This window comes from Sus scrofa, chromosome 7 (assembly GCF_054392235.1).
Source record: "Sus scrofa isolate SSC_HxYL_T2T_F1_AM1 chromosome 7, Sscrofa_HxYL_maternal_Yorkshire_Landrace_v2.0, whole genome shotgun sequence".
Lineage (NCBI taxonomy): Eukaryota > Metazoa > Chordata > Mammalia > Artiodactyla > Suidae > Sus > Sus scrofa.
The window spans coordinates 13,373,816-13,394,787 of record NC_139389.1 but is presented as its reverse complement, the minus strand read 5'-3'; the positions used below and the strand labels follow the sequence as shown (position 1 = coordinate 13,394,787).

General features: G+C 40.1%; 1 protein-coding gene and 1 long non-coding RNA gene across 2 annotated transcripts in view; one reads left to right on the top strand and one right to left on the bottom strand.

Moving 5' to 3' along the window:
- The first annotated feature begins 6,342 nt into the window (after nucleotides 1-6,342).
- LOC146401201 (uncharacterized) lies at nucleotides 6,343-11,694 on the top strand. The gene is made up of 2 exons (XR_014809689.1): nucleotides 6,343-6,384; nucleotides 7,116-11,694. It is a non-coding gene; the product is annotated as an uncharacterized LOC146401201 (long non-coding RNA).
- Nucleotides 9,426-20,972, bottom strand: part of CAP2 (cyclase associated actin cytoskeleton regulatory protein 2) — a 139,591-nt gene continuing 128,044 nt past the window's right edge. The window contains exons 10-13 of the mRNA XM_021100214.2: nucleotides 19,590-19,713; nucleotides 19,416-19,498; nucleotides 14,102-14,242; nucleotides 9,426-10,839 (exon numbers count right to left, since the gene is read on the bottom strand). Coding sequence (XP_020955873.1) covers nucleotides 10,729-10,839; nucleotides 14,102-14,242; nucleotides 19,416-19,498; nucleotides 19,590-19,713 — 459 coding nt within the window. The 3' untranslated portion in view covers nucleotides 9,426-10,728. The remainder of the gene's footprint in view (nucleotides 10,840-14,101; nucleotides 14,243-19,415; nucleotides 19,499-19,589; nucleotides 19,714-20,972) is intronic.

Sequence of the window (20,972 nt, the reverse complement as noted above, 5' to 3'; positions counted from 1 at the left end):
AGTATTTGACCAACCCACCTCCTGATGGCAAATTGGTTTTTAAAGTATACTTTAGAATAAAGGTTTGTTTGACCTGATATACTGACAGAAAACAATTTGGAAAAAAAAAAGTGTCACCACCACCAGAGATTTCATCTGAAAATATGTTCAATGCACCACATGAAGGATTAAATGTAGAAAAAAATTTTATTTCTAACTTCTAGAAATTCACATGCAAGGCCTCCTTTCCTTCTCTAGCCAAACTTGGAGGGAATTGTTTTATGATGCTTTTCTGCCCTCCAGTGGTCGCCAAGCAGCATTAAGAAATTTATCATCTGCTTTTAAATATTGTACAGCGTAAGAATACACTTTCTTCATCATAGAACTTTTTCGTTTAGGAATTCAAAATGATTTATCAATGTGTCAGCCTTCGCCTAAGGTACGTGCTATTCTTGAAAATAGGCAGACTCAAGGCACAACACCGTAGAGCGCAAAGCGACTTCAGGCAGCCAGTAGGTGGAGGAATTTCCAAAGCTAAGCTCTCCAGCACACTCTCCAAAGCCGACTGCAGAACCCGAGCATCTTAAAAATCATCCATGCTGTCTTCTCCGACTTACACTAACACACACCAAGGACCACGGACTGGCTCCCCGTAATGTATATGGAAGAGCTCTGAGTCACATGTACCTACACATACGGTGCCCAGGAAATTCCATTAAAAGAATGGACTATTTTAGGTTTAGGTTAGGATTCGAGTTGACTTGGGAAATATGAGAATTGGAGGTGAGGGGAAAGCTTTTTAGGTATGGAGAGCATGCAATAAAAAGCCGAACATTGGTAGCGTGTGTGAGGAAAATGACTGTGACATAAGGGAGGAAAGAGGCCAGAGAGAGCGCGCCCGTTGTGCGAAGCTGGAAAGTGTATCAACGCGCAGAAAGGTCAAGGGAGGGAGGATCGGCCTGGATCCACTCAGCCGTGCAAAACTATTCTGAACGTCAAAGAACAGATATTTATGAACTCTCAAGTGTTGGTACAAATGAACACGAAATGCATTGATTTGCTTCTGTCTCTGCTGCTCTTTTTTGTTTTTAATTTTAATTTAATTTTTTTTTTGACACTGCCTATGGAAGTTCCCAGCCTAGGGGTCTAATCAGAGCTGCAGCTGATGACCTAAGCCATAGTCACAGCAACGCCACATCTGATCCATGTCTCCAAGCTACGCTGAGGCTCACAGCACTGCCGGAGCCTTAACCCATTGAGTGGGGCCCGGGATGGAACTGGAGTCCTCATGGATACCAGTCAGGTTTGTTACCGCTGAGCCACAATGGAAACTCCAGAATTACATGTCTTTAAAAGTGTCACAGGTATTTGTCAAATGGGCATATCTCTGGTTAGTGGCAGATCCAGAATGGAAACCAGCTCTTCTGATTCCCATGCCAAAGCTCTCTGATTCCTTTTCTGAAGTGTTAATGAAGTCTGAGCTTTTTTCCCCCTGGGGTCCTATTGGAAATATATTCTGTCTGGTGGATGTTGAAGAGGGACTTATTTCTGTAAACTATGGAGTATGAAATTAATTTGAGAAAATAGTTGTCTAGCCAGTTGGTAGAAACAGCCTGCAAAATGTAGGCCACATTGGTGATGTAATTATTTTAGATGCTAACATAGGAGAGAACATTTTGCTAACTGTGGAGGGAACCAGATTTTAGGTGGTAATGATGGGACATCTCGAGTTCCATATCCACCAAATGGGCTTACATGAAAATATTCTCTTTAAATTCTCCAGAGGATTGCATATTAGCTGTGATTAAGCATGAAGTACCAACCACTTATTCAGTTAGTTTGGACAGGGGATTTGGCTATCTTAGGTTTTCAAATATTATTTCTTTTTCAATAGGCCTATACAATTAATTTCTTTTTGCTTAGATTAGCCAGATAAATATAAAAATATGTTTGAGTTTGCCATTACAGTCAGAGCTAAAGAAATGAGAGTCATAATGGTGGAGGAAACTCCTGGGTATATTATCCAGTTTTTCTCTATCCCAGGATATGGAGAATACATATAACTTACACCTACTTTACTTCATATTGCCATTCATTTATGTCATTTTCCTGAAGATACATATTAGACATGGCTTCTACGAAATAACAATGTCTGTAATATCCACAAAGGATCATAGATTTTTTTCCACACGCCCACGGCATGTGGAAGTTCCCAGGTCAGGGATGGAACCCACACCACAGCAGTGATAACACTGGATCCTTAACTTCTAGGCCCCCAGGGTACTCTAGGATCATATATCTATAGCTATTATTATTATTACTATTATTATTTTTGCTTTTTAGGGCAGTACGTGCGGCATATGGAAGTTCCCAGGCTAGGGGTCGAATCTGACCTTCAGGTGCCAGCAACGCAGGAACTGAGCTGCATCTGTGACCTACACCACAGCTCACGGCAACACCAGATCCCCAACCCATTGAGTGAGGCCAGGGATAAAACCCGAACCCTCAGGGATACTGAGGTAGGTTTGTGGATACTGAGCCACGATGGGAACCCCGGGATCATAGATTTCATCACGCTTGATTGCAGAAGGCAGTTACTCTCCTGGAACTGACTTAACTCTGCCTAACTCTGATATTTTCTCTATAGCTTTTAAGCTGCAGCAGGGGGTGTTATACTATCAGCTGCATGCAGTGCAGGCTGCTGGGGAACAGGTGTCATTAGCTCGCTCCTGCGAGGGATGGGTACCATTCATCATGTGTGGGCACGATTATGCCCCATAGGGACCATAAGCAGGAAAGTACAGTCTTCCCAAACAAATCTACAGAACTGTTATCTTCATGGGAAGACTTCCCATTATGCTTATTGACTTATGAGTTAAAAAAATGAGGCCACCGAGTTATTAAAAATAACATTTTAAATGCGTACCTTCTGATTAGTTCCCCAAATGAATTCCTGATCTTGTGGGAAACTGCTAATTGAATTTTTTTCTCATTGAATTTTAATTAAAAAAAACCTCTGTGATATTGTGAATGACATTTAATAATTAATATCATGGTTTAGTAAGTGTGGTCAATGATGTGTTTCTTTCATCTGGATCTTCAGGTCAGCATGAGGTATCATTTTTTTTTTTTAAAACAGTGATGGTTCTAAAAATCAAGATATTAAAACAAAAGTTGACTTAGAACTCAAATATTCAAAGTTGTAGTTTTAGGTGAAAATTATCTTTAAATATAAATGCATTGTCCTGGAGGGAAACCTGAAAAAATTCTCTACCAACAGGCAAACATTATCCTTCATTAGTTATATATTCTGTGCCAAGTTACTAACTAGGGGAGGAACAAAAATCATTTGGAGAACTCTGGGGGAATTATTAAGGTTTGAGCTGGTTTATTTTCCACTCGTAGCACAGACATAGGCTTTATCATGCACAGAAACACTGACATGGCCAAACTTGCAAAAGCAATCTGTGAGCAACAATGAAGTCAGCTTGCCTCAGTTGAAGCAATTAAAGCCTTTAAGATTTTATCTTTATCTGAAGTGGTGCAGAAAGTGCCAAGGGTTTAAAACAATTCTTTTGAAATGCTATGTTCAATGAAAATCATTTTTAAAATATTATACTTATGAAATGATTAACTTTTTGGTGTCAGAGACAATGAAAAGACTCCAGACTCACATCCGAGCACCTGTTCTCCACTTGCAATTGTCACAAAGATGCCCTGAGTTAGACACACTCAAGACTGAATCATAGATCCCTCCAGATCCTGGTTCCCTTTCCATGTTTGCTGTCACAGGAAGGGACTGATTTTAAATCTATGACAAAAGGTATGAGGAGGCTACTGACTGCAACTAAAAATGCAGATGAGGAAAACACAGATATGCATGGGTAATGTGCACTCATCTTAGCCATGCTGAATGAAGTTGGGACTGGCAGGTTGAAATGCTCTGTGGATACTTGCCCTTAAGAATCTGGGGAGATGCACACCAGTCAGAATGACCATCATTAATAAATCCACAAATAACAAGTGCTGGAGGGGCTGTGGAGAAAAGGGAACCCTCCTGCACTGTTGGTGGGAATGTAAACTGGTACAGCCACTATGGAGAACAGTTTGGAGATACCTTAGAAATCTATACATAGAACTTCCATATGACCCTGCAATCCTACTCTTGGGCATATATCCCGGCAAAACTCTACTTAAAAGAGACACATGCACCCGCATGTTCATTGCAGCACTATTCACAATAGCCAGGATATGGAAACAACCTAAATGTCCACCGACAGATGATTGGATTCGGAAGAGGTGGTATATATACACAATGGAATACTACTCAGCCATAAAAAAGAATGACATAATGCCATTTTCAGCAACATGGATGGAACTAGAGAATCTCATCCTGAGTGAAATGAGCCAGAAAGACAAAGACAAATACCATAGGATATCACTTATAACTGGAATCTAATATCCAGCACAAACGAACATCTCTTCAGAAAAGAAAATCATGGACTTGGAGAAGAGACTTGTGGCTGCTTGATGGGAGGGGGAGGGAGTGGGAGGGATCGGGAGCTTGGGCTTATGAGACACAACTTAGAATAGATTCACAAGGAGATCCTGCTGAATAGCATTGAGATCTTTGTCTAGATACTCATGTTGCAACAGAAGAAAGGGTGGGGGAAAAATGTAATTGTAATGTATACATGTAAGGATAACCTGACCCCCTTGCTGTACAGTGGGAAAATAAAAAAAAATATTAAAAAAAAAAGAATCTGGGGAGATGGATCTGAGTTGGGGCATGGGGATTGGGTGATCATGGACATAGAGGTGACAGGTGAATCTAAGGGAGACAAATGAGTATTTGAGAGGAGGAGAAAGGTAGAAGGGACCAAGAGTCAGGGAGTATGCTGTGTATCACGAAATCAAAGAGATGCATCAGGAATCTCAATGGATGAGGAATGAGATAAAAAGCCACAGGGTTTAACGACCTTTGAGAGTTTCTGAAACTTGGGGAGACTAGAAGTCCCATTACAATAGCGATAAAAATGTGTGTGTGTGTATGTGTGTATCTGTTCCGCTTATGGGCTCTGCTCCTTGCTGTAAGTTAATGTCACTTGTCTCAAGTTAATGTCACTGGACCTTGGCTTTTTCATCTTTAAAAGGAAGGGATTCCTTAGATAAACATACCTAGATTCTTAAGAGGTTGAAGTAGACATTTTCAATTAATGAAAGAGTAAATAAACCTAAATGTATTTCCTACCAGTTCTAGAAATAATTTTCATAGATAAGGAGAAGTGGCTGATACCGACTACTCCAAGATGTCTTGCTGTGAAAGGAAGACTATCAGTAATAGATTAGCTAATGGAGACAGTATTATCAGGGAAAGGATTTTCGAGGCAACAAGAACGCAGATTATTTTATCATTTTGATCATATAAAATGATACTTCGTAATATTACAAAGTGAAGGAGTACAGGAAACCCTTGGCATTTAATTTTCTGACCCATCTTTGTTCTGACTCTTTTGTGAACATATACCACATGCATTTCTGCAAAGTATGAATTTCTTACCCCTTTGGTGACATTTATCAGGCCACAGCTCGCGTTACAATGGAATTCAACAGCATGTAAAGAAAAAAAAAGATATGTTGGGAATGCAGCATTGTTTCTGGTAATTATTTTCCTATACATTGCCAAAGATTTTTTTTCCCTTCTCTTTTTCAACAAATCCAACCTACTCAAAAAGCCAATAGGTGACAGAAGCCATCAGGGCTGGTAAAATAATTATGTGAACCTCAAATAAAGATTTCTAATATCTGCAGTGAAACATTTTGAAAGGGTGATGCCAAGTTCAAAGTGGTTGACAGATTCCAAGAATTCTGAGTGAACTTCTCATTTTAAAATTATTATTAGGTAATGGGCATGTAGCATTTTTAAAAATAATCTTTTATCTCCACTTAATTTTTTCCTCCAGTTTATAAATTATAAAATTATTTATATTATGCATTATATAGTATATATAATATCATATTCATAAACTAAATTTATTTTCTGTGATATTTACATTAATGAAGATCAATAAGGGGGATTTTCTTAGTGAAGAGTCCCTGACTTATAAAACTGGATTATTGGAGTTCCTGTTGTGGCACACTGGAAATGAATCTGACTAGGAACCATGAGGTTGCAGGTTTGATCCCTGGCCTTGCTCAGTGGGTTAAGGATCTGATGTTGCTGTGGCTGTGGTGTAGGCCAGCAGCTGTAGGTTTGATTAGATTCCTAGCCTGGGAACCTTAACATGCCGCAGGTGCAGCCTTGAAAAGACAAAAAAGATCAAAAAACAAAACAAAAACTTAAACGTATTCTTCTTCTTCTTCTTTTTTTTTTTTTTTTTAGGGCTGAACCCTAGGCATATGGAGGTTCCCAGGCTAGGGGTTGAATTAGAGCTGTAGTCACTGGCATACACCACAGCCACAGCAATGCGGGATCCAAGCCTCATCTGCAACCTACACCACAACTCACGGCAATGCCAGATCCTTAACCCACTGAGCAGCAAGGCCAGGGATCGAATCTGAGTCCTCATGGATACTAGCCGGGTTCATTAACCACTTGCTGAGCCATGATGGGAACCCCTCAAACTGGATTCTTAGACTGTCACTATTTGCACATGACATGATATTCTATATGGAGAACCCTAAAGTCTCCACATAAAAACTATTGGAATTGATAAGTGAATTCAGCAATGTAGTAGGATACAAGATTAGTATATGGAAACCCACTGCATTTTTTTTACACTGATAATGAAATATCAGAAAGTTTAAAAAAAAATCCTGTTTAAAATTGTGTCAAAAAAAAAAGTACCTAGGAATAAACTCAACCAAGGAGGTGAAAGACCTATATGCTGCAAACTATAAACATTAATAAAGGAAATTGCAGGAGTTCCTGTCGTGGCTCAGTGGTTAATGAATATGACTAGGAACCATGAGGTTGTGGGTTCGGTCCCTGGCCTTGCTGAGTGGGTTAAGGATCCTGAGCTGTGGTGTAGGTTGCAGACGCAGCTCGGATCCTGTGTTGCTGTGGCTCTGGCGTAGGCCAGCAGCTACAGCTCCGATTGGACCCCTAGCCTGGGAACCTCCATATGCCGCGGGAGCAGCCCAAGAAATGGCAAAAAGACATACACACAAAAAAAAAGGAAAAGGAAATTGCAAATGATTCAAAGAAATGGAATGACAATCCATGTTCTTGGATTGGAAGAATAAATGCTGTTAAAAGGCCAAACAAACTATGCAAAGCAATCTACAGATTTAATGCAATCCCTATCAAAATACCCATGATGTTTTTCACACAACTAGAACAAATAATCCTAAAATTTACAGGGAACCACAAAAGTCCAAGCATTGCCAAAGCAATCCTAAGGGGGGAAAAAAAGCTGGAGGTGTAACTCTTCCAGACTTCAGGCTATACTACAAAGGTAAAGTAATCAAAACAACATGGTACTGGCTCACAAACAGATAGATAGATCAATGGGATAGAATAGAGAGCCCAGAAATAAACTCATACACCTACTGTCAATTAATCTACAACAAAGGAGGCAAGAATATACAATGGGGAGTTCCCATTTGTGGCTCAGCGGGTTAAGAACCCAACATGGCATCCGAGAGGATGTGGGTTCGATCCCCGGCCTTGCTCAGTGGGTTAGGGATCCAGTGTTGCTGCAACATGCGGTATAAGTCAAAGATGTGACTTGGATCTGGTGTTGCTGTGGCTACGGCACAGGCCTGCAGCTGCAGCTCTGATTTGATCCCTAGCTCAGGAACTTCCATATGCCTCAGGTGCAGCCATAAAAAGAAAACAAAAAAGAATATACAATGGAAAAAAGACAGTCTTTTCAATAAGTGGTGTTAGGAAAGCTGGACAGGTACATGTAAATAATGAAATTAGAACATTCCCTCATTCTATATATAAAAATAAACTCAAAATGGTTTAAAGCCTTAAATGTAAGGCACGACACCATTGAACTCCTGGAAGAGCACACAGGCAAAACATTCTTTGACATAACTTGTAGCAATATTTTCTTAGATCAGTTCCCCGAGGCAAAAGAAATAAAAACAAAAATAAACAAATGGAACCTCATCAAACTTAAAAGTTTCTGCAGAGCAAAGGGAACCATCAGGAAAACAAAAACCCAACATAATGGGAGAAAATATTTGCAAATGATGGGACTGACAAGGAGGTAATATCCAAAACATTCAAATAGCTCTTAGAAGTCAATATCCAAAAAAATAAACGACCCAATCAAAAAATAGGCAGAAGACCTAAATAGATATTTCTCCAAAGAAGACATATAGATGGCCAGTAGGCACATGAAAGGATGCTCAGCATTGCTATTTATTGAAGAAATGTGAATAAAAACTCACACCAGTCAGAATGGCCATCATTAATAAGTCTATGAATAACAAGTGCTGGAGAGGATGTAGAGAAAAGGAAACCCTCCTACACCGTTCAGAGGAATGTAAATTGGTATGGAAAAGAGTATAGAGTTTTCTTTAAAAACTAAAAATAGAGCTACCAATGATCCTGCAATCCCCTCCCTGGGTGTATATCTGGAAAAAACAAAAACTCTAATTCTAAAAGACACATGCACCCAATGTTCACAGCAGTGCTATTTACAATAGCCAAGATATGGAAACAACCTAAGTGCCCATCAAAAAATGATTGGCTTAAGAAGATGTGTGTGTGTGTGTGTGAGTGTGTGAGTGAGTGGTGTGTGTGTGTGTATACGAACAATGAACTACTATTCAGCCATAAAAAGAATGAAATATTGCCATTTTTAGCAACATGGATGGAACTGAAGAATATTATACTTAGTGAAATAAGTCAAGAGAAAAACAAATACTATATGATATCATTTGTATGTGGAATCTAAAAAAATCATACAAATGACTCTACATATAAAACACAGACTCACAGACATAGAAAACAAACTTAAGGTTACCAAAGGGCAAGGTAGGGGAAGGAACAAATCAGGAGCATGGGATTAACAGATACAAACTACTACATATAAAATAGATAAGCAACAAGGACTTACTGCATAGCACAGGGAATTATTTTCAATATATTATAATAACCTAAATGGAATACAATTTACAGAAATTTATATATACATACGTAACTGACTCACTATACTGTACACCTGAAGCTAATGCAATGTTGTAAATCAATCATACTTCAATTTAAAAATAAACTTGATCACAGAATTTTGGAACTGACAGTCCTCCCAAACGCAAATGGCTTTATCTGATATTTATCTAGAGTAAGCTCTTCTCCAGGAATGCTGATGGCATGCTGGATAATTTCTCTAATTCCACTAGAGGGGCTCAGATGTCCTTCCTAAATCTGACATACCGGCAAGGGGCAAATCAAAGAGAGAAAAAAGTAATTTCAACACCCCGAATCCATCAGTGTTTAAACAATTAGAATTTTCCTTTATTTCAGAGTAAGTTTACAGCTGAAAAAAAGATATTTACTAAAGCTACAACATTATTCATATGGACAAAAACTTTCATAGCAAAACTGTAGTACACGGCCGGAGCATTTGAAATTTGAATACTATACGGTTATAGAAGATATTTAAAAAACGGAAATGATGTATTCCAAAGGTTGTAATAGGCACAATATATATGCTTGTATTGGGTCTGCAAGCATTAAACTAGAACTCATTACATGTGATCCAAGAAGTTGCAGATTTTTCAGTACTATGCACTGAAAAGATAAAAAGGAGTATCAGAGTTATTCATGTTGAAAAAGCACGTACTATCAATACTACAAAATAGAAGCAGCAAGCCAAACCAACAAACAGTTCCTTGGGTTATATAAGTTGTAATATAACTATGGCTTTTTCATTTTCATTTTTGAGACTGGCTAGCAAATCTGGCAAGTAGAAAAGAAAGTCAGAATAAAACATTGAAGACATCACTTACAAGGCAGCTGATATTTAACAGGTTCGAAATTGGAAGACAACAATTTTGTCCTTAGAGCAAAATTGTGAGGTATTCGATGCACCCCGCCACTTCCTCCCATCAATCTTTTGGCATCAAAAATCTTTATGCAGAAAAGTGAAAGTTTGTCAAGTGACACGGCAGAAAAATGTTTAAAATCAATCATTAGAATTTACTTTTGGTGTTTGGTAACTGTAGAGAAAACAGGTCTTTCAAGGATCAAGAACCTGGATATGGTCCTCAGTATGGAGCTTAGGTTTTTTAAAAACATGGGTTGAAATATGCATTCAGGTTGACAGTGTAGTCATGCTGATAAAGGTGGTAAAAATAAGAAAACAAAAATCGTACATTTTTTTAGAGCATACTAAATACCACTACATATATGGACACTGTCTAAAAGATAAAAATGTACATCTTAGATTTTCAACTAGCAATTAAATATAGGTGTAAAAGTGAGTCATGCAATATTTTTACCTCTCAGCTACTGTGATAATGATATGAGGGGAACAGAATTTTTTTTCCCTTTAAATACATAATGCTCACAAGTCATCATGTGGAACTCAAACCACACACAAAGGCAAATCATGAAGAAACGTTAAATATTTCAAAATGCCCATGAAGGCGTGCCAGAAATGATGCTGTTTCTATAACAAAGGATTGTTGGAGGCTAAAACTAAAGCAGTAGGTGCTACTGCAACTTCTAGGTCTTTAATGCTGCTGTTTTTGCTTGTTTGTTTGTTTGTTTGTTTGTTTGATGGGGATGATTCAGTTCAGGGGCTTCGGTGGTCTCTCAGAAACCATAATTTCTGTAGGTTCAGTGACCAACTTGGATCCATCCCATGCTGTCTTGAACTGTTCAGGAACAGGAAATTCTCTCTAGAAAAAGGCAAGAACAAAGTTACTTAAACCAAGGCTTTGCAAACAGATGGAAGGCTGATTAGGGTCATGCAATGGACAAAGACATTTTATAGAACCCAAACCTGCATCACGGAGCAATGCCTGGTCACCTGTCAGCTCTGCGACTGCCAGCCAGCAGCCTCAGCTAGCACTTGCTAAGAACCAGGCATTCTTAGCACCGGTTATATGTGGATTCATACATATGTGTGTAGGCAATCTGTCCAACAATGCTATGAGCTAGAGGTTCTTAAGATGCCATCTACAGGAAACAAAGGCCTGAGAGGTTAAGCCTCTGAGCAGATTGAGTTCAAACCTTAGATAGCCTTTTACCCACAACTCTGCATCAACCTTAACCACACCCAACAATCAGCTGGGGATCTTGGTGAAAGGCAGATTCTAATTCAGTAGATTTGGAGAAAAGAAGGACAATCTGCATTTCTAACAATTTCCAAGGGAATTCTGAGGCTGCTGGATCCCAGTCACACTGAGCAAAAGCTTCATCTCAGTATTACCTATTTCCTCTTGGATGAAATATAAAAATGTGCTTCAGGGAGTTCCTGTTGTGGTGCAGCGGAAACGAATCCGACTAGGAACGATGAGGTTGTGAGTTCCATCCCTGGCCTTGCTCGGTGGGTTAAGGATCCAGCGTTGCTATGAGCTGTGGTGTAGGTCACAGATGCAGCTTGGATCCTGTGTTGCTGTGGCTGTGGCAGAGGCTGGAGGCTACAGCTGCAATTGGACCCCTAGCCTGGGAACCTTCATGTGCTGCGGGTGTGGCCCTAAAAAGCAAAAATAAATAAATAAATAAAAAGGCAAAAAAAAAAAAAAAAAAAAGGCAGAAGAGCCAAAGGTAATTTGGAATCTCAATCTCTCCCTTCCCTGAGAGCAATTCCCCAGCCATCGCAGAAGAGGGTAGAAAAAGGAAGGTAAGGATCAGACCCCTTGGCCCTGGCTTTGTGCCCTCCCTGGGCATCCTATAAACACACCCCAATGTGATAAGCTGGTGCCTGTGTGTATCTATTGGTGAGATGTGATGTGCCAGCGGAATACACACATGAACACGTATATCTTACTAGATGTATGATCCAGCTATTTTTTTTTTTTGGAAGAAGCTATTTTATTTATTTTAACGGAAGGTCCTTTCTATCATGACTGGTGAATTCTCCTCGAGTGAAATAATGCAGTGCAAAGATGAACCAAAGATGCCACAGTCTGAATAAGTGTGTGTGTGTGGCCAGCACTGCTTCTGGCTCTGCTGGATGAATAAACCAGGCTTGGTATACCGAGCCAGGTAGAGAATGCTCCAGAGTAAAGGCACCTCTTTGATCGTGAATGCACTTCAGTTGCTTTCAATTGTTTTTGGAAATGAAGCGACAGTAGTGGGATGACAGATCTTCTTGGGGAGACTGATTCCTTTCAGGATGAATCATCCCCAGCACCCACTCCTAGACTATCCTGCCCATGGCAGGACCTCAGTCCTGCCCCCTGCTACCTCTAACTGGAAAACGTATGAAGGGCCATGGGCTGAGGGCACTCAAGATAATTTACCTAGAGAGGGGGGACTTGAATTTTGTAGCATAAAAGCTCAGGTTTTGAGCCTTATTCATCCTTTAGGTCAGCAGATCTCAAACTTGGAATCCCCGGGGAAGCCTTAACCACTACAGATGTCTGGGTACCACATCAAGGGATTCTAGTTTAATTAGTCTGGAGTGCTCATCCAACCCCCTGCTTTTCTTAGCAGATCCATCTCACGCAGCTGAGCCTTTGGCTTAAACAGCTGCAGAGGTCAGGAATCACCCTAATTTTTGGATTTCCTCCCCTGAAGCTGTTGTGAGTTGGCTTTAGCTCTTCAGTAGTCATTTTTATTTTTATTTTGAGGTGAAAAGCCCGGAAGGAGACTCTTCTCTAGCTCAGGGTTAGGCTGTACAGATACCAGATGAAACATGGCCCCATAGTTGCAGAGTTTTGTGTTTTATATGATGAAGGATTCTGGGCTGCAATATGTGGTGTGTGCCAGAGTAATGCTTACTGACAGGTGGGGAAAGGAGATGAACCTGAGTGCTGACTGCTGTGTAGACAGCTGGTGATTGACCCACAGGCTGACTGGGGCTGGGGGGTGTGCCTGCTAAGTTACCATTTTCTTGGAGTTCCCATTGTAGCTCAGTGGTTAACGAGACCGACTAGGATCCATGAGGATGCAGCTTTGGGTTAAGGACCTGGTGTTGCTGTGAGCTGTGGTGTAGGTCCCAGACGCAGCTCAGATCTGGCGTTGCTGTGGCTCTGGCACAGGCTGGGGGCAATAGCTCCGATTAGACCCCTAGCCTGGGAACCTCCTTATGCCGCGAGTGCGGCCCTAAAAAGACAAATAAATAAATAAATAAATAAATAAATAAATAAAAAGGTTACCATTTTCTCGTCTCCTTCCCTGCACACTCAGAACCAGAGCGAGCAATCTCTGCATTTATTTTTCTACTTTCAAGAAGTAACAACTAGTGGGAGGCAATAACTTGCTTCCAAACAGCAGCAACCAGCAGGTCCACTGCATTGCGTGATGCAGGTTAATATATTTATTTATTGTGGGAGAATATCTGCCAGATTCTTTTAGGAACTGCCTTGCGGGGGAGAAGAGACAAAGGAAATACACGGTGGCCTTTAGGCTAGTGTTTCTCAGAAAGGTCACTGGATGGATTGGTGGCATCGGAATTGTCTGGGATGTCTTAAAACTTACAGATTCCTGGGCCCTACTCCAAGACTCCTGAATCCAACTTGCGGGTACAAAGTTTGGGAGCAGTTCTGTTCATGAAGCTTCCCAGCGAATTCTAATGCTGAGTCTGAGACCCGAGGATGGAAGAACACCTATGCAAACAGGTCTACTTTTTACTTCTCTCTCCTCCCCTTTGCCTCTCAAAGCCTTGCTCCCTCTTTTCTGTTGGCCCCCACCAAAGCAAAGGAAAGTATTTAATCCTGAATAACAAGAACTCAGACGCATGGTGTACTCTTTGATAAGAGCTGGCCCATTGAAGGAATTATTAGTAAAAACGCCTTGAGAATCATACATCCAGGACCTGGCACAGTCCAGAAACTGACAAGGCAGCAGACATGTGAGAGGTCACTCTCCGAATCCCCCTCTCCTGCCTGCGCATTATTCTACCAAGGAGGCTCAAAGGCTGGTAGGTGATTAATCAGTCTCTAAGAATGATAATAACGCAAAATTCTTCACAGTCTTTTAAAGGGTACTTACATAATCGCCATCCCGAGGGATAAGTATATTCATTTCAGATGACTTGGCACTCACAATGTCACAGTCTAATGCGTCTTCACTGAGGTATATGTGGCAGCCTTCTGTCTTATTAATGGAAATTGTTGGCACTTTCCCCATTACCTGAAATGGAAGGAAAAAAAAAATCGAGGGTCAAAGCAAATAAATAGAAATGCCAGTGCGTGGGACTAACCAAGCATGGGAAGTAGCTGGGTCTGGGCTGGAGAGGCTGGTGAAGGGCCACGTCTCCAGGATCAATTAGTAGGTGTCATGTGGGGACAGAACGAAAGGACCACACAAGGGGATCCTCAAACCCCAGGGTCTCTTTCCCGAGACCAAATAAAGGGACTAATTTGAAAACAGCAGCTAAATGCTCCGAAAAAACCTCTCATAAACCTGTTAGTGGATTTGAAACATATATTTGATTTCATGATAAAAGAAACAAGAGCTTGGCACTTGCTTTTATGTGCTTAAGATTTTAGTTTCGACTAATCTGTAGGAAACTTGGATTAAAACTTGCACTAATACTGTCATTTAAGAGTAAATAAATTACTCTGTAACTGAGGAGATTTTTCCTGAATCTAAATAAGAATAAATACGAAACACACAGACAATTCTTTTCACGTAAGTTCTTTGCTAGATGAAAATCTCATTGGCTGCATGTGACGCTTAAATGAGATAATCAGTGTCTAGGTGTTTTGAAATGTATTAATTTCAGGAGCCAAAACTGGAGACAGGGTTCAGGCCACCCATTGTATAGGTAAATAGCACCACACATGAGAGGTGGCGGTTCTCTGTATTGTTACAAATATCAAGTCCTATAAAAATTCTGATCAGTTTTAAATTTCTCTTTTAACAGGCAGTTTTCAGACATTCCCCCCTAAATCTCTATAGGGGCAGACTGTTCCCCCATGACCATATTACAACTCTATAATTTTCTTTCTTGTAATGGAAAATGAAGTGATAAAGACAGCTCCTCTTTCACCCCAAAGAAAAGGCTGGACTGCAAATTAAAGGAGCAACTCCTGTGATGGTTCAGGTGATGTAAGGAATTCCTGAGGGGAGTCTAACCAGGTCACCACACTTCTCTGTTTTGTCCTCTCCCTGAAGAAACTGGACACCAAGTTGGAATTGAGACACAGTGGGGAAAAAAAAAAAAAGCAGAGGTAGTTTAAGGGCAACACAGGGCTTTGCCATAAATAACATAAAACAATACTTAGATCTTTATATCAAGAATGTGTCAGCAGTAATGTTTTGGCAATTTCTAGATTTGTTTATTTTATAATGATGAAGAGTATTTCCATACCGACCAGAACTGTATGAACACCAGGCGAGCACAAAGAAAGAAGTAAACTGTCCGTGTCTTAGGTTCTTCATTAACGAGGCGGAGTGAGGCCAGCACACTATGCTAATACACTGTACTTTTGTTTATATGTCATTATATTATGTTGTGAGCCACACGGGAAGTCCACATATATCATTATATTATGGCAAAATGCATTAAACATCTATGTATCTGAAAATCTCATCAACAGTAGAATTTTCAAAATAAGAACTGTCATTTCCACAGCATTTTAGTCAATACTTCATTAGAATAAATTACAGCATTTTAGTCAATACTTCATTAGGATAAATTACATACATTTTTTTCCCCCCTTGGGAGACTGTGAACACTTGAGAACAGAGATGGTTTCTTATCAGGAGAACTGGGCTAAAAAGTGGCTCCTCTGTTGAGTGACAGGTAACATGTGACCTGACCCAGATCAATGCTCTAGCATTGCATACATGTCTCGGTGTTAGTTTTGTGTTTCTTAAGTTTATTTCTTAATAAAAGTTAAAGTTTTTTTTCACATAATATCTTAGTTTCTTGTTTCTCCCATAATTTGTACTATTTTTTTTTTTTTAGGACAGTTTGCCAAAAACCAGAATTACTACACTAAATCCCTTGAACTTTTTCCACGCCCCTTTTTGCCTTTCGATCTTTCTAACAGCATTATTGAAGTAAAACGTGCATATAAAATTCACCTGCATTAGGTGTACAATTTAATGACATTTGTTACATTTACTGAGTTGTGCAGTCATCACTTCAGTTCAGTTTTAGGATATTTCCAGCATCCCCAGAATATCCCTAAAGCCCATTTAGAGTCAGTCTCTGTCCTCATCCCCAGACAACCACTAATCTACTTTTTGTCTTTATTGTGTCCAGGCCCCTTTAAAATAGTTTATTAAATGTTTTAAGTAGGTAATGACATTCACTTGGTTTGAACATCCAGAAGTTTGAAAAGTGTTCAGTAAAATGCCTCTTGTCTCTGAACCACGCTGCCAAATTTCTGTCTTGGACAGATAACCATGATTTATCCTTCCAGATTATTCTAACGCCCATAGCCTTAAAAATTGATGTATTTCAAACACAGAAGCATACAAAGAATAATATAATGCATATGTAAATATATGTCTTTAAACAGCTTTATCAGAGTTTAACATTTTGGCTCATTTGCTTTTTTTAAGGACTATAATCTTTTTTTTTTTTTTTTTTTTTCTGGGCTGCACCCACGGCATATGGAGGTTCCCAGGATAGGGGTCCATTCAGAGCAGTAGCAGCTGGCCTATGCTACAGCCACAGCAACTCGGGATCTGAGCCTCATCTGCAACCTACACTACAGGTCACAGCAACACAGGATCTTTAATCCACTGAGCAAGGCCAGGGATTGAACCCACGTCCTCATAGATGCTAGTCAGGTTTGTTAACTGCTGAGCCATGACGGGAACTCCATTAAGGACTCTGATCTTACAGTACAGTTGAAGCTCCCTCTATACCATCTACCACCTCACTGACCTTCCTCTTTCCCTCCACAGATGTTACTACTCTTCTGAATTTTGTGTTTACAATCCACACCAGACAGGTCTCCGGAGTATGATAAACTTGAGTCCTCATAAGTACTTTTTACATGTGTGTATTTTTCTTTTGCATGTTTTTGATCTTTATATAAAGGGACACATTATATAAGTACCTGTTGTATTATAATTTGCCTTTATTGCTCAAGCTTGTCTTTAAGATTTAGTTTTTTTTTTTTTTTTTTTTGTCTTTTCAGGACTGAACCTGAGGCATATGGAGGTTCCCAGGCTAGGTGTTGAATCAGAGCTGTAGCTGCTGGCCTACACAACAGTCATAGCAATGTGGGATCCAAGCCATATCTGCATTCTACACCACAGCTCATGGCAACATCAGATCCTTAACCCACCAAGCAAGGCCAGGGGTTGAACCCATGTCCTCATGGATACTAGTCATCTTCCTTTCTGCTGAAGCATGACAGGAACTCTGAGATTCACCTATTTTTTTATACTTGAAAGTGTATAAAAATACATTATTTTAACTACTGTACAGCATTCTACCAAGTGGATTTATCATTGTCAGCTAGTGGATATTCAAAATGTTTTTCTTTTATTGCCATTATGAATAATACTGCAATAAACATTTTTACATGTCTCCATCAACCTATGTACGAGAGCTACTTCAGTGTATACACCTAAGAGTGAAATTGCTCGGTTACAGGCTATGACGGTCTTTGACTCTATTAGATGGTGCCAATTTGCTCTGCACAGCGAGTGTAATAGATTTGCTCTCCCAATACTGACGTATCAGGGTTCTCATAACAACTCTATACCATGAGATTTGTTCATATACAGGCAGTCCTCATGTCGCACAGTTCTGATATGCATGAGTTTCAGCTAACATGCCCTTTGCAAACCAAGGACAGCCTGAATTAAGAACTGATGAGTATAAGAAGGCATATCTAGTTATTATGCATTTCTTCATCTATTAGGTAAGTTATACATATTTTCATATTTCTCAAACACTTCGCATTTTTTTTCTCTGAATTGCCTTCATATTCTTTCCCCATCTTTCTACTGGATTGTTAGTCTTCTTATTGATTTGTGTTAAGTACTTTACAAATTCTGGCTATATATCCTTTTTGATTATCTGCACTGCAAATATCATTCTCCAATCCACAGCCTGTCTTTCGGCTTTGTCTATGTCTTCTGCTGAACACACACATTTTACTGTGGTTCGATTCACCTGTCTCTTCTTTACAATTTGTGCTTTTTGACCCTACTCTGAGGCCGTAAAGAGTTTCCTCTGTATTTTATTCTCAATGTTTAAAGGTATTTATTTTCACAATTAGGACTTTACTTTTATGTGTGGTATGAAGTAGAGCTTCAATTTTTTTTCCCATATGGATGGTCCTAAAATACATCTCCATGTAGGCGCCAACCACTGAATGTACTGCTCTAATTAAAAGTGCCAGTGGTGGAGCTCCCACTGTGGCTCAGTGAGTTAAGAACCCCACATTGTCTCTGTGAGGATGTGGGTTTGATTCTTGGCCTTGCTCAGCGGGTTAGGGATCTGGCACTGCCACAAGCTGCCGCATAGGTCACAGATGTGGCTTGGATCCAGTGTTGCCTTGCCTGTGGTATAGGCCTCAATTGCAGCTCTGATTCAACCCCTAACCCAGGAATTTCCACATGCCGCAGGTGAGGCCACTTGAAAAAAAAAAAAGAGAAAAAAAGAGTGGAAGAGTGAAAAGCCTAGTAAAACAAAAGAGAATAATCAATAAAACTAGAAGCCAATTTTAACAAACACCAGGAAACATCAGATAATAAGGGGTGATTAACAATACGAAAAGAGTATAATGAAAGATACCATTTATCGTTGGTCAAAGTAACAAGTCATTTAGCTTTCGGCATATTATAAAATTATATTTGGCTAAATCAAAATTGCTAAAACAGTGCAGATTTTCTTCGGCTTTGCAAATTCAATTCCAATCCTACTTTCCAGGTTGTTTTTCTGATAATGTCATTGACGCTTCAGAAAACCTTTTTGTACTCTTTACCAAGAACCAATTTTTCCTCAAGGAAAAAAAAATTCTCCTTGGCATGGTACTATTACGCTAGGAGAATCTCTTAGTATTTTCGTTCATTCATGAGTTGATTCATTTCCATCGCTCACTCATCAAACATTTACTGGACCCCTACTATGTGTAGGTACTATGCCGGTTTCTGGAGCTGTAAAGGTTAATTAGCTGTTCTTAAGATAAAAATGGTAAACTCGTAATGGCTGTACAAGGTTGGATGTGCCATAAAAGGTTGAAAAAGAGGAATTAACATTGTCCCAGAAGCAAGAGAGGAGGTGAACACAGAGCTGTGTGAGCGGGAAAGAGAATAACCGTCTTCTAGGTGGACGTGCTGGGCCCTTTGTAAACAGTGGGGGCCGGGCATGGTTGAAAGGGCCATCTACCTGCATCTGAATGTCCTTGGAGTTGATCACTTCCACGATGCCCACCGCATTGTCAAACACCAGGCCAAACTTCTTACAATTGTCTGGGGAAAAAAAAAAAAATCTACTAAATACCCAGCATGTTTATACAGAGCGACTTATCATAGTCAGTACAGACCTACAGTTATGACCTACCAACTATAATGGAATTTATTTTCCCTTTTATCTGTAGAGTAGACTTGTTGCATTTGAAAATGTAGGCCACTTGTCTTAGTTCGGTCTCTGAAATCACAAGGTCATTCCTGTCCTCTTGGTACTCCTAAAGTTAAAACACAATGGAAATATTAAATAAAAGGAGGTATAGAAAAATTAAGTCCATGGTGTACTGAAATTACTAGGAAGTTTAGCACTCCTTATTTATAGCTTCTCCATATGTTCTTTCCTTAGGAATTGTTTTCTTAGGGACTAAACCACAAGTCTGAGTCTGTCCTTGTAATGTTGGGAACAAATGGAATGGATGCTTGGAAGTTGGGTTCGGTGTTAATTTGCAAATGCTCAGGCATCAGGCACCCTGGCTAGTGGGTGGGCACTGAGCAGGAATATGAGAGTTTTCTGTTGTGTTTGGACGCTGAATTTGGATGTGATATTACTTGCAATATCTGCAAGTAGGAGATGGGAAAATAGGCTGGGAAGGGTCACGACACTGCTCTAAGTCCCAGTGTCTTTTTGGACCATGACAACCTTTCTAGGGACTTTGTTTCTCAATATTTAGGGAAGCTCCCCTGATTGACAGGGGTCACCAGCTTTCATTGGGAGCTCCCTGGTGGCTCGGCCAGTTAAGGATCCGGTGTTATCTTCTGCAGTGGCTTGAGCTGCTGCTGTGGCTTGGGTTCGATCCTTGGCCTAGGAACTTCTGCATGCTGTGGGCTTAGCCAAAAAACAAAACAAAACAAAAAAGTCTCTTTGTTCTGCTCAGACAATAGTGACAGTGGTGGGTGAAGTGGTAGCTTATATTAGCACCTTCATCACGGGAATAGAATGAGACATGCCACAGTAGATCAGAATGGGGGCGTAGATTAAAAGCTTATGGGAGTTCGCGTCGTGGCTCAGTGGTAACAAACTCAGCTAGTATCCATGAGGTTGGGGATTTGATCTCTGGCCTCGCCCAGTGGGTTAAGGATCTGGTGTTGCTGTGAGCTATGGTGTAGGTCACAGATGAGGCTTGGATCCTGTGTTGCTATGGCTGTAGCTGCAGGTCCAATTCAACCCCTAGCCTGGGGATTTCCACATGCTATGGGTGCAGCCCTAAAAAGACACACACACACAAAGCTTATGGAAGAAGTAGTCAAATTCAGAGAGAGGAAGTAGAAGGGTGTTTGCCAGGGGCTGAAGTGATGGGGAGGGGGGCATTACTGTTAAAGGGGTACAGAGTTACTGTTTTACTCGAAGAAAAGAGTTCTGTGAATGGATGGTGGTGACTGATGCACAACAGTATGAATATAAACACCACTGAACTATGCACTTAAACGTTTAAGATGGTAACTGTTGTGTTTATGTATTTTACCAAGATGAAAAAAT